The sequence below is a fragment of the Cervus elaphus genome, chromosome 19, assembly GCF_910594005.1.
Source record: "Cervus elaphus chromosome 19, mCerEla1.1, whole genome shotgun sequence".
Classification (NCBI taxonomy): Eukaryota; Metazoa; Chordata; class Mammalia; order Artiodactyla; family Cervidae; genus Cervus; species Cervus elaphus.
This window is the reverse complement of record NC_057833.1, coordinates 82,117,478-82,131,913: the sequence shown is the minus strand read 5'-3', so window position 1 is coordinate 82,131,913 and position 14,436 is coordinate 82,117,478. Positions and strand designations below refer to the sequence as shown.

Here is a 14,436-nt window from a genome sequence, read left to right as displayed (position 1 = left end):
GACATTAATGTAATGTGTTACAAATGCTCTGACAGGAAGTCCACAGAGCTGTTTAGGGCCAGGTCAGGGCTGAGTGGATGTGGCCTGGGCTGCAGAGCCCCTCTTCTCCTCGGCTAGAATAGCTGCTGCTGCTTCTTTTGTTTTTATATTAAGGAAAGTAATTTTTTTCAAAGGAGCTCCACTGCTGAAGGAAAGATTGGGAACCAAGGGCTTAGCCAGTCATAAGAGCCATAGGGGCCCAGTTCCCTCCAAGAAGCCAGCCCAGTCTGCTCCCAGTGCTTGGGGCTGGGCGCCCCCCAGTCCTTCCTGAGCCTCCCTTTGGGGCCCTCCCCCATTCTTCTCCCAAACCTTGCAAGTCAGCCTCAGTTAGCTTAGCTGATATGGTCTGACATTTACAATTACTTCCTGCAAAATGATAGGGAAACAAGAAGGGAATAAAACCTAAGAAGCATAACAAAGCTTTGTCTCCAGGCACTGGTTACAGAATGTCCTAGAACCACATCTGGCCAGGAACTGGCGCAACATCTCAGTCAGGCTAGGCCTCCTCACCCACCTTCCTATTCCCTTTCTCTGTGTCATAAACCATTCTTTTTCTTGGCCACAGGAGGGTTCTCCTGGGTAATCCTTCCTCTTCTTGGAAAAGCCTACCGTTTACTCCTTCCTTCATTCATTTATTCAACAAACATTTCATGAGCACCAGCTGTGTGTCAAACACCATTCTAGGTGCTGGGGAGACAGGAATGAGCAGACACTCACATAGCATTCTAATGCTAAGTATGACATTTACTTATAGAAATTGGCTTCTAACCCCCCATGAGGGAATTAGAAGCACATACAGAACAAGGAAAGCCATGGACTGGCTGAGCTCCCAAGACAAGAGCTGAGGTGTGGAGACTGAACCTGAGAGTTGAGAGGTCAGGGAGGCAAGAAGGAACCGGCCAAGGAGACTGAGATGGAGCAGCCAGGGGCAGTAAACTAGGAGATGGTGGTGTCATGGAAACTCAGTGAAAGGAGGGTTTCAGAAAGAGAGCAATGGTCAACTGAATCAGAAGGTGCTGAGAGATCCAGTGAGAAGAGGATTAGCCAGTGGGCTTGGCAATGAGGAGGTCATTGATGATCATGGGAAGAGCCACATACCAAGCCTCTGGTCCCTATTTCCTGAGACAAGGGCACCTGCTTTAATAGCCGGAAGGAGACTGTGGCATGGACAGGGCGGGGGCTATGAGTGCTGACATCCAGGGCTCCTCTGGCTCAGGTGAACTTACTTTCTGGGGTAGATGACCATCTTGGAGTCAAGGTCAGAAGATCTGCCAGCCTCTCTTTTACCATTGAAGAAGAGCCTGCTCTCCAAGCTGGAGCCTTTGATTCCCCTCTTTGGTGGGGCTCAGAGAGCATGCCTTCCAGGGAGCATCAGGAACACGAGTTACTGGTGTTTCCAGTTGGGAAGGGACTCGGGGCGCTTTAACCCTCATCCCTCATTCACAGAAGTGGAAACCAACCCAGGGAGGGCCAGGGCTGATTAGGAGCAGAGCTTTGGGGCAGAAACCCACTTCTGCAAGGGGCCATAGACCAGTGCAGTTAAGACAGGACACTTTAAACTCAGGTCGTCCTGGTTTGAGCCACCTCCTGACGGCATGGACACAGCAAGTTACTTAATATACTGAGTCCCAACTGTGCCATCTGCAAAATGTCTTGCTGCATGCTGAAATGAGATAGTGCATCTTGCTTGGTGGTTATTCTGACTATGATATCAGAGTCCTTAGGGACTTTAGTTAGGGAACATGCACTGTTTCTAGGAGCCAGCCAGAATAGGAGGTTTCCTTGAATTTGGCCCCCAAAAGTTTGGCCCTAAGATGGTTGAACTTCCCATGGTCTCTAGATACTTCCTTTGGTCTGGCCTAGAAGGCTGAGGCTGGGAAGGGTTTCTGACAACAGGGGAAAGCTGAAACTGCATGCTTGGCCTTCTGTAAGAATCACCAGGCAAGCTGTCTTGCCTGTCACACCAGGCAGCTTCTTGCCTCTCTTTTCTGATGGTCAGATCCACTATGGGTGGGTGAGGACATAGCCTCTGGTCTTACTTGGCTCCTCTGCTTTCTCTGCAGATCAGCAACGCCATCCTCATCATCTTCGTCAGCTACTTTGGCAGCCGGGTGCACCGTCCAAAGCTGATTGGCATTGGGGGTCTTCTGCTAGCTTTGGGGGCCTTTGTCCTCACCCTCCCACACTTCCTTTCAGAGCCTTACCAATACACCAAGACCATCATGGGTAAGTGGCCTCCCATTACTGCTTCAAGGGAATGAGGGTACATAATTCTGTATGTTCTGACTGTCAGATACACTCTGGGGAGAAAGGCCAAGGAAACTTTCTGGTGGGATAGGACAGCAGAGCTCAGAGTGGTATCCATTGCCCAGAAGCCCCTCCCACCAACTTTGTGAGACACCCCCTCAATCTTCCTGTGCTTTTGGTGCACATTTAAGAATTTTTTGCTACATTCCAGTCAGGAAACACTTCTACCATGTGTTTTTATAAGTTTCACAGTTTCACATTTACATTTTGAGTTAGTTTTTTATAAGGTTCTTTTTCTTCTTTTTGTGTTTTTATAAGTTTCATATTTTCACATTTACATTTTGAGTTAGTTTTTTATAAGGTTCTTTTTCTTCTTTTTGCATATGGATGTTAAATCCTTTAAGCATCGTTTGTCAAAAGGACTCTCTTTTCTCCATTAAATATTTTTCATCATTATAAAAAATCATAAAATAAGAGACACATTTTTAAATTTATTTTTCCCTATGCTGGGTCTTCCTTGTTGCGTGGGCTTTCTCTAGTTGCAGTGAGCAGCGGGGGCTACTCTCTAGTTGTGGTGTGCAGGCTTCTCATTGCAGTAGCTTTTCTCGTTGCAGAGCACAGGCTCTAGAGTTTGCAGGCTTCAGGAGTTGTGGCATGGAGGCTCAGTAGTTGCAGCTTCCAAGCTCCAGAGCACAGGCTTAATAGTTGTGGTGCATGGGCTTAGTTGTTCCATGGCCTGTGGGATCTTCCCGGACCAGGGTTCAGACTCTTGTCTCCTGCACTGGCAGGCAGATTCTTTACCACTGAGCCACCAGGGAAGCCCTCAATTGGACATATTTGTAAGGGTCTATTTCTAGACTTTGTCTCCTGTTCCATTCGTCTGTGTGTCTGTTCCTTTGTCACTGCCGTACTCTTGATTACTGTAGCTTTATAAAGAAGTTTGAAAATTGGGTAGTGTGATTCCTCCAACACTATTCTTCTTTTTCAAAATTGCTTCTTTTTATTCATTTGTCATTCCTTGTAAATTTTATAATTAGCTTGTCTATATGTCAAAAAAAATCCTTCTGGAAATTTGATTAGACTTATATTACATTCACAGGTCACTTTGGGGATAGTTGACATTGAGTCTGCCAGTCTATGAACGCAGTAGGCATCACTGTTACCCTTACATTTTAACAATGAACTGTGATTTAGCAAACTCTGCAGCTGACGAATGAGCTTTCCAGGTGTCTCAGTGGTAAAGAATCTGCCTGCCAATGCAGGAGACATGAGTTTGATCCCTGGGTCAAGAAGATCTTCTGGAGAAGGAAATGGCAGCCATTCTTACCTGGAAAATTCCATGGACAGAGGAACCTACCTGATGGGCTATAGTCCGTAGGGTCGCAAAGAGTCGGACATGACTTAGCAACTGAACAACAACAAAAACAACTGATGAATATCTCTATTCTCCGACAGAACAAAATAAGGATCCTGTAATGTTTGGATGCCCACCCTCCTCTGCCATCTTCCATGTTATTATTGACTAACATTTTAGTTTTGCCTGTCTTTAACTTCCTCCCAGTGGTCATTATTACTATAGTTGTTATTTATAAATAATTTAGTACTTATTTCTGTTTACCCACAAGGTTACTGGCTTCTTTGCTCATCATTGCTTCTTGCACTTCACTCACCCTTATTGAATAACTTCATTTTTCCTGAAGTACATTCTTTAGTATAACTTTCAAATAGTTTTCCAAATTACCTGCCCTGTTTTCATGGTTTCTTGATAATCCCTTATGATTTCTATTTTCATTTTAGTTTCTTCAATTATTTTAAATGTATTTATTTTTATAGTCCCTTTCAGATCATTTTATTAGCACAGATTTTGAGAATGCTAATCCTCCCACATTCTGTGTCTGCTTGTTCTTGTTCATGGTGGAGTATTTCCTTTCTGTTATGCAGTGTTTGATGGCAGGGTCCTTGATAGTGGGAATTCTTCCCCCCTGTGGACATTTTATGTGGTCTAGATAGGAAATTACCCTAAGAGTGGCTTTATATTTGCATTTACTTGGTATCCTGGGAATGCCACTGCTTTGGAGCTAACTGTATGATAATGTACTGGCTTGGGATAAAGTTACACTTGTTTCAAGGGATGTGGTACATGGCAGTGGTTTTGTGAGGAGCAGCCAGTGAGAGGCCCAATCCCTAAGTGCTCATCCTTGGTCCACTGTATTGGAATTGAGGATGTCTAAGGATAGATGGGCCACCGAGGGGTGCGCTGAAGGGATAACTGATTGCTGTTTGCTTAATACTAGGCCTATTGTTAGTCATATGTGCAGATCCAGTCCAAGAGATGAATCACTCTTCATGCCAGGAGGGAATCCCTTGTAGATCGTGAGACTTACAGTGGGAAGGTAGACTGTGAGACCTAGCCTACAGCGTAGGGAGGTAGACTGTGAGACCTAGCCTACAGCGTAGGGAGGTAGACTGTGAGACCTAGCCTACAGCGTAGGGAGGTAGATGTGAGACCTGCAGTGGGAAGGTAGGTTGTGAGACCTGCAGTGGGGAGGTAGGTGGCTGGAATGGAAAAAATGTGAATCAGGAACAGCCACGTCTAATGATGAAATGTTAGTTGAGTTCTGGCCGTGGGACTCTTCCCCACATATGGTAGTCACCAGTGAACTAATTATTTCTTATACATTCATTGTGGCCTTGGATCTGTGGACTGTTTAAGCCTGAGCCTTGCTTCAAGTAGGCCCAAGAGGAAGACAGACCCAAGCCTAGGGTACTAAGCTCTTTCCCCCTCCTTGATCTAGACAAAGGGTCTGAGGCCAGCTCTGAAGGAGAGTCAGGATTTGCTGGCTACTTCGGAAAGCTTTGTGCCATGCCTGCTCCAACGCAAGGTCCCAGCCCTTCCGCATCAGCATGAAGAGTGGGGTAATGAAATCAGCAGGGGAACTCCAGGCACTGGGGCCAGGCTGCGGGGAGGGCATCGTGCCAGGCGCCACACGGTGGCCTGCCTAGCCTAGGGCGGGCTCCCCCAGCCTCCCCTGGCCTGGGCCGCATACCAAGGGCATTTGCTCCGCACAGAGCAGTCACTACAGAGGGTGGGTGGAGACGGGCGGGGCTCTGAAAGCAACCCCTCTGCCCATTGTTAGGGATGGTCGGGTGGCTTGGGTCCTTTCCACCACCATCCTCCCTGCTCCTAGGCAAACACTCCAACTTTTAGCCCACCTCCAGGGAGAGAGGAAAGAACAAGACTTGCCTCTCAGCCTGCAGGAAGGAACTGCTGGCCAAGAGAGTGAGGTCCTTGTGTTTTTGTTAGTGTCAATTCTGTTTGCAACAATAGGACACACTCCCCCTCTTGCTGGCTGGGATCAGAGCAGCAGCTGGAAGTGCTCAGGGCTGGGCTACCTTCAGGGCATCTTTGTGCTCCCAGGGGCTCGGGCTAAGGAGGACTTTGGCCCAGGAGCCACAGTGTGGGACCTCGCTGAAGCTGTGAGTACCAGTGCAGCAAGGGCATGTACTACGCTAATATGTGCAAACAAAAATATTTATAAAGTTTCACTTCGTGGGAAAAGTTTCAAGTATGATTCTTCAAATGTATTCCTACGGGAACTTCAGTTTTGAACTATGCAAGTCATCAACAACAAATGAATCTCATTAAATGCACCACCCTGGGGATCGGGATGGGGAATACGTGTAAATCTATGGCTGATTCATATCAATGTATGACAAAACCCACTGAAATGTTGTGAAGTAATTAGCCTCCAACTAAAAAAAAAAAAAAAAAAAAATGCACCACCCTGAGGGGTGACATGCATCTGGACAGTCCTACGTCCGATGCTGGGCTTTGAGACCCCTTAACAACGTGGCCTTGGGCCACTTCCTTCGCAGCTGAGTCTCAGTTCCTCCCTTATGAAATGGAGCCTCCCTTGCCTGGCTGCAAGGACTGAAGGATGTGTGCTCTAAGTTTAGCCCAGTGGCTGGCACGTGCAGCAACCATTCAGTGGTAGACTTTATAACCAGCAGTGGTGGGGACAATTTATGCTGGGTAAACTAAGATTCCAAATGAGGAAGCGCCTGCTTCCTATGGAGTGTCTGACAGCTCCCGGCCAATAGGATGGGCATCCTTGGGGCATCTGACTGCAGCTTCTCCCTGGTCCTCACCGTCCATCCGTCCTCTGCTCTAGCTGGAACATGGCCCCTCCCTGGGCATAGTCCTTGCCACGCCTTCACATGTGAGGCCATAGGATTTCTCTTTATTGAAGCTTAGGCTGCTGTTCTGATCCGTTCCTAGACCCTTAAGTTGGAGGTACCTGGTAATGCGGAAAGAGAACAGAGACCCTCAAATCCCAGCTCAGCCATGTAGGTGCTAAATCTCCTCAAGAAAGCTGCTGTTCACCTTTCTGAGCCTCAGTTTCTTAATCTATAAAGTGGGAACAATAATTTCTCCACTTTTCAGCCTGTTCTAAAGGCAAAATTAAAATTAAATTGTGTAGATAAAGCGCTTGGCCCACAGTAGCTGCTCAGCACGTTTCTCTTTGCCTGCCCTTGATGTGGTATTTGAAGTCTCTTACTCATCAGCAGTGACCCCTGGACCTGTTATCATGTGTTGCCTGCTGATTCTTTCCCTTTGGAGCAGAGCTGCTCCAGAAATGGACATGGGAAATGAGAAGTGTTTTAGGAAAAACAAATTAGAGATGGAGCCATTGTGGGAATCACAGAGACCTTTAACAACTAATTGCTAATTCTAAAAAGGCCAGGCAGACTTTTTTGAATGTTTAGATTTTGTAAATGTCAGTGGGGTCCGGAAATATGCCTGGCGCCTTTAGAGAAAAGACTAGCCACCCAGCCAAAGCCTCTAAGACCACTTCTGGAATGCGTGGAGAAGTTGGGATAGGTGGGAGACAGGCCAACAGGAGACCATTTCCCCCAGGAGACAGAAGAAGGGTCTTCGGAAACCAGTGTCTGGGAGGAGTAGGTGTAACCTGGGAGAGGTCCTGAGCCAAGGCCAGAGGGAAGTCAGCTCCTCGCAGACAATGGATGCACACAGGAGGGGGTTTCCTGTGGGAACAGTGGGGTTGGGGGAGTCGATGGTATTTTTGGAGAGGTCTAGAAAAGAAAGGGAAGAGTTGCTTTCTAGTCCTCTATTTGTGAAGTTGCCAGCCCCTCACCCACGCTTGTTCATCAAAAGTGGCAGGAGGGTGGTGGGAAGGCCTGGGGACAGGAGCCTCAGGCCCCTGAGTGACTGAGCCCCTTCTTCACTGGAGGACGCTCGGCCCCAGAGCAGAACCCATGGCACTGAACCCCAGAAGGCCCCAAGGGCCATGCAGGGTGCTTGCACTGAGGGAACTGCTCAGGGACCCTGAGCTCAGGGCTGTTCAAAGGGCAGCGTCTGGCCATGGTGTGAGAGGGACACGGTGGGGAAGGAGTGTGTTTGGGGGGTGTATGGGAGTGTGTGTGAGGGAAGCCTTTCTCTGTGGTGGTGAGGTGGCTGTAAGTGGAGGAGGTGGGTGCGTGAGGGAAGAAGTGCATGTGTATGTGGGGGGTGGGGGTGGGTGTGTACCAGAGGTGTGGAGAGGGTGGGGGTCTTGTGGGTGTGGAGGTGCAGACAGGGACGGATGTGGGGGAGCAGCCTGGCAGGGGTTGGGGTCCTGCACTTACATAAATGTCAGTGTGGTGTTTCGGGGGGGGTGGTGAGTGGGTGTCAGGTCACACACAGTCTGGGCAGTTGGATCTATTTAACCTGAAAAGGAAGAGAAAACAATGAGGGGGGAGGGGGGAAGTCACAGAACACATGAGTGTTATTAAGTCAACTGAGAGGAAAATACTCCCGAACAGATGAGCACAACTAAGCTAATGAGACTTGATGGGGAACACATTTTCAACACACACTATAGGAAGGAAGAGAAATGCCGGTGGAGAAATGACAGAAAATGCCAGGCTGCCGCGTTGCCTGTCAGGGGATGGCCAGGAAAGGAGCTGGGGCTGCAGAGAACGGGCCTCTCGGAGACACAGCCCCGGCAGTCGACCTGAGAGTGCTTGCCTCTGTTGTGTGGAAGAGTCACAACCCTCGTTGTTCTGGGTCTCCAGTGCAGGCCCCAGTAGAGACCTGAGCGTCACTCTGCCTCCCCTGGAGGCTTGTTCATCACTTCTCTTGCTCAGGAATGAGGCTGAGGGTATAGGCCTGCTTGGGTCTGGAGGGCATGGCGGGGACGCCTATGAGCCAGGCTGCACCCTGCGTCCTGGCTCCTCTGGGAAGAGGGCATCTCAGGGGCCCATTGTGGACTGTGTGTCTTGGGCCCACCCAAGGCAGGGAGGTGGGTTTCCTGAGGAGAGCCCACACAGACTGGAAAGGAAGACTGGTTACTATTCCAGATGCTGTGGTCACCCCAGGAAAACTGTCAGGGGGATGGCCCCACAGAAGCAGGGTGCCAGCCCCTGTCCTGCAAAGCACTATGGTTTGAAGAAACCATCGATGCCGCCTCTGAGGACCCCCCAGGGGACACACGGAGGAGCTCCTGCTCTTTCTCTAAAGGAACAAAAGGACTTTGCAGGACCCAGAGCTTGGATTGGCCTCCGTCAGGGGATGTAAGTAAGGCTCAGAGATCTAAAAGAGGAAGCAGCCAAGAGCAGTCAGGTATTTGGAGGCAGGGAGCTCATGGAGGTGGAGCCCCCTGGTGGGGTCCATGCCTCTGTGGAAGAGGCTAGAGAGCTGGCTGGCTCTTTCAGCCCCGTGAGGATGCAACAGGAAGTCAGCAGTCTAGCTCCCACCAGAACCCCAGCATGCTGGCACCCTGATTTTGGGCTTCCTGCCTCCAGAACTGTGAGAAACCATTGTGCTGTTTGTAAGCTGCCCAGGCTGTGACCCTTTGGACCCTTTGTGACCCATTGCAGCCCCCATGGACTCCCTTAGATTCAGTCCCTTTGGTTGGAGCCCCTCCTCATAACCTTGGGTCTTGATTTAGAATTTTCAACCCTTGGACTGTCTTATTAACCATTGATTCCAGCCTCAGGCCATTCACGTCACTCACAAAGCTGTCAGCTGTTCTCAGCCGTGCCCAGGGCTGACTTGCACGATGGACCCGAGAGCCACCGTCTTCCAGGTCACCCTGGCCCATTCGTGCCTGTGCCGGGCACGCTTTGAGTTGTTCTCCCCAGAGGACGCTCAGCCACGCGTCTGCATCTGGTCTGGATATCAGTCAGGATATCATGACTGGCTTTGTCAAAAGGCTTCCTCCAGTCAAGTAACACCGCGTTACGGCTTCCTGCCGACTCTGGGAGCCCCATTAACAAAGGAAATGAGGTTGGTTTGGCATGACTGGCTCTTGATGAATTCATGTTGGCTCAGCTAATCCCATTTTTTCCCCTTCAAATTGCTCCTCATCAGCCTGTTAATAAATCTGTGAACAATAAATTCTGCTTCACTCCCAATTGGGAGTGTTCAAATTAAGCACGCATTCTCTTTGAATACTAAAATTAAACGGCTCTGAGCCTTCCTCCTGTTCCTTCAGGTGTGTCTTCTTTCCTTCCTATCCACTAAGAAAGAGTTTTGATGACAAGATGAGCCAGGCAATTCCTCTTTCCTTGGTCTGATGGCAGTTCCTCAGGAGCAGGTGGGTGTGCAGGGGCGGGGGTGACAGGCTGGAGGCAAGCCCCTTGTCAGCCGCCTCACACAGTGCATAGTGGGCTTGCCCTCTCACACCGACCTCACTGGTCATATGGCCTTCTCAATACAAGTAGGCATTTCCCCATGGCCCCTTTAGTACTGGAAAGCTGTGTGGGAAAGGGTGTCCAGCCTCAGTCTCAGCCTTGGAAACTCGGTCTTGAGAACAGAGCAAAGGAACCCTCTTCTTCCACTCCCCTAAGCTTACTCTTTTCCTGCATGGATGTGAATCCTTGCAAGCAACCCACTTGCCCTCAACTCCTTTATTATACCCATTCATTTCTAGTGACCAGCACTGATCTTACTTGTTTCTAGTTTCTGGACCCACTTCCCAAGTCTTAAAAAAAAACCTGGGCAACAATGCCTATCTCAAGAGTTCTGACCTCTCTCTCATCTGTCTGAATTTCTCAAAGTTTCTGGCTTGAAACTTTGAATGAAAATTGATGTTATTGTGTAATCATCATATCCCAGGTTTTGTTACTGTTATTAGTTTTAATCTGAATAAGACTATTACAAAGTCGATATTAGTATCTATATCTGTTTCAGACATGAAGAGACTAAGGTTCTGAGAATTCCCATCTGAACCTGGTCTGTCTGGTTTCAAAATATGATTCCTTGCACTACTCAAGCATGTGACTGGCTGTCAACCCCAACTCTGTTCATTTCTGCTGGTGCAGAAGAATGTGTTCTCTAAGATTCCCAAAATGAAAGTCAGAAGGGACATGCCCATAGGAACTGTTGTCTAAGGGGAGGCTTAGTCTAGTTGGAAGAGAACACATGTTGTCACAGGGGCATGATGGACTGACAAGGAACCCAACCAGTTCTGCTCTGCAAACAGGTCACTTTATAAATGACTTGGAGATCTCCATCATGAGTTCGGGACAGCCTGTTCCAGGCCTACTGATGGGTGTTGCCAGAGTTTCGGGAAGAACTGTTGAGTAGCCGATTAGGAGGATGAGGAAATAGGTCCTTCAAAGTGGAACATTCTGAATGGGGTTCCAGGAGTTTGCTGATAGCCCAGCGAGGCTTGGCACATTGGGTGTGCTTCCAGGAAACTCTCCGGAAACACCACTGCCTATCCCTGTTGTACTCTTAGGGGCTGCTTCTGAGGTCTTGCTAACCTCCTCCTCCTTTGGCCCTACTCACCCACGCACAGTGCCCCCTTCTGGGTGGGGAGGTAATGGGTAGCTCTCAAGGTGCTCCCCTCCTGTTTCCTGGCAGAATTCTCTCTTTCCTCTACTAGAATGACAAGAAAGATTAGTCAAAGGAAAGCCCACTCCTGCCACGGCCTTCCTGTGTTTGCTCAACACTTCTAGCATCCTCTCACAGCCCCAGTGCTGGATTTTTGTGCAGAGACCCTTATTTAGACCCTTGATAGCCTACCACCTCAGCCTGGCCACACCTCGACTGTGTGTCCTTGAACAGTGAAGAGGCTAGACTTTGCTCTGCCCAGATCCGCCAATCTCTGTGGGGCCTGCTCCAGGAAGGTAGCCCTTCCTGCTACCACGTCCCATCTTTCCAAACTGGAGGAGGCGTTCAGAAATTAGAGCTGAAATTCTGTGTATGTAAATTGTGGGATGAGTCAAAGGGTTGACTGGCATGCAGCTGGGCTGGTACGGGGGTAGCTGAAGGAGGGGAAAGGTCCCGGCCTATTTCTAGTCAGCATCTCGCAGCCCTGTGATAACTGGCACGGCTAGATCTCTGGTGTCTTGTGGGAAGAAGAATGTGCTCTGATAAGCTTGAGCCTTCCAGAAGTGGGCCTCAGGGAAGATGGGAAACAGACTGACAATCAGCTAATGAATACACCTCCCTCCTTCCCTTTCCCAGGCCCCACAAGGTGGAGGCAGGCAGCCCCTGAGACTGTGACTGGAATTGGCGGGCTTTTCTCTGACCTTATCACAGGATCTGATGGTGGGCAGGTTGGAGGAGAAGGAGGGCAGTGAGGTTCTATAAGTCAGTGGAGAGGACTGGGTGCCCGGCCTTTGCTGGAATGCCTGAGAAACGGAGAGAGGCTGCTCTTTCTTCTTTACATGGGCTGAGCTCCTGAATTCATTCCAGGGAGGAGGAGGGGATGGGCTGCAGAAAGTTGAGCCCCCCAGTTCTGCCAAAGGGTCCTAATACAAGGTCTTCATTCCATCACTGTCTTCCTTTTAAGAGAAGAGCCTAAGGTTCTAACTTCTAGAAGACTGTCCTCACCAGAGTGAGCTGGCCATGGCTGCCCACTGCAGGGAGGCCCAGGCATGGGTTCTTGGGAGGCCCACATTCTGTCTCTGATGCAAACACCTTCTGCACAATAAGCCAGGAAGCAGTGGTCTCACCCACCACCACACCCTGCTCTACCTGGGTCCAGGGCACCCTGCCCCCGGGACAGACAGCTGCCACTTCCCTTCCTGAGGGTGGTGCTCCCAGGTAGAGGAACTTCTCGTTCCCTTTCACCTGTGTCAGAGCCTGGTCAGGGTGGGGTGGCCCCATTTAGGGCTGGAATAAGGAAAAGAAAGTTTGTTGGGAGACCTTGAATCAATTTGGAGTGCAGAAGAGTCCAAGAGGAACTCAGTGGACTTGGATTTAACTGGGGCCAGTTGATTATTTTTGAAAATGTGCATGTTTAATAAAGGCAGTTTCTGACAGGTAATCTAACATTCTAAAAGTTAATGTAAAACAGTTAAAAGATCCCCAGAGAATTTTGCCTACTGGACACTTCATTAGGTGGAATTTCATGAGGAATTTTGTGGCCTTGGTGCACCATGCAACATGCCATGTAAAGGCTTAATAAGCCAGTCAACATTTTTGTGAGCTTTGATCACTGTTTAATGGCTCACAGAAAAATAATTTTGCCAGCAACAATGTTCTAATAAATATGACTTTAGTCAAATAGTAAGAATCAGCAAAATTAAGAACAAGAACTCTTAAAAGAAGCACTTATTCTCTGGCCCTTCTCGGGCTCCTGCTCCCACACAACCAGCCTGGCCTTGTGTATCTGCCGCACACCCACCCAGGGCTGGGCAATCCTGTGCTCACAGCCGTGGATTGGACCAGCAACCCCTGCCTGCCTCTCATGTAGCACGCAGCCTCACCTGTTTTACCATCCAGGTAGCTCTTGGCTGGGTCGATTCCGCTATTTACACATAGGTCATGAACACAGGTTAATCTCACCTTCATGATCATGACCCTCTGGGTTCTCATTAGGATGTAATCCAGGCCCCTTCATGGGACACAGCAGCCCTCCAGGGCTGGCCAGGCCTCACCGTAGTGGTGTCTGCACACTGACCCCACTAAACCTCTGCGCTCTTCCCTTCTGTCTCTTCCTACTGAGTCTTCTCAGTGTAGAGCCCATGTCCTCCAGGAATCCTTCCCAAACCCTCTCCCCAGCAAGACTGGGTGGCATGCTCTCTGGTACACTTTCCTTCCCAACTCAGTGGATGTGTGTGTGCACGCTAGTTGCCTCAGTCTTGTCCGACTCGTTGTGACCCCATGGACTGTAGCCTGCCAGGCTCCTCTGTCCCTGGGATTCTTCAGGCAAGAATACTGGAGTGGGTTGCTGTGCCCTCCTCCAGGGAATATTCCCGACCCAGGGATCAAACCCACATCTCTTACTTCTCTTGCATTGGCAGGTGGGTTCTTTGCCGCTAGTGCTACCTGGGAGCCCAACTCAGTGGATACCAGGCTGTATTTCTTCATTGTGGTAAACTATACATAACATAAAATTTGCCATTTTAATGTGTCCAGTTCAGGGCATTAAACACTTTCATGCTATTGTACAACCATTCTTACCATCCATCTCCAGAACGTTTGCATCTTTGGAAACTGTATTCCTTAAATACTAACTCCCTCTTCCTCCTCCTCTCAGCCCCTGCCTGGCAACCACCATTCTGCTTTCTGTCTCTGTGAATTTACCTATTCTAGGGTCCTCATGTAAATGGAATCATGCAATATTTGTACTTTAGTGTCAGGCTTATTTCAGTGAGCTCCTGGGCTTGTCTCGGTCATCCCAGCAGAGGGCCTGCCCCCAGTCACTCTTGACCAAGTAACTGAACAACCAAGAGTGAGGCAGGCATCGTCCACTGAAGTTGACAGGCCTGGGTGTGGTCCTTCGGTGGCTGCACTGGGAGCAGGGGGGCAATGCTTTGCACCTCTTTCCCAGTGTGGTCATTTGCCACCCAGCACACAAGGGAGGCCTGGTCCTGCCACCCCATAGCTGATAAGACAACATTGAGAGGGAGCTTTTGTCACACCTAGGCAGGGACAGGCAGCTTAGGCAAGCACATTTGCAAGTGGCAACAGCCCATGGATTTAGGGAACTCCAAACTTTGCCCATTTCCTCGTACAAAATCTGCTTGAAATTCATTTGAATCTTCTGAGAACAAATGCCCATTTGAGAACTTGGCGGCAGCTTTTTTATTTATCAGTCCTTTAGACATGCGTCAGCTCAAAATTGGCAGAGGGAGGTGAGCAGGGCGTGTGTACTGACTGAATGACCACACAGCTGCACCTGGCCAGTTGGG

General features: G+C 49.3%; 1 protein-coding gene across 1 annotated transcript in view; it reads left to right on the top strand.

Moving 5' to 3' along the window:
• SLCO2A1 (solute carrier organic anion transporter family member 2A1) overlaps positions 1-14,436 on the top strand; it is an 83,602-nt gene that overhangs the window by 43,808 nt on the left and 25,358 nt on the right. The window contains exon 3 of the mRNA XM_043874696.1: positions 2,103-2,265. Coding sequence (XP_043730631.1) covers positions 2,103-2,265 — 163 coding nt within the window. The remainder of the gene's footprint in view (positions 1-2,102; positions 2,266-14,436) is intronic.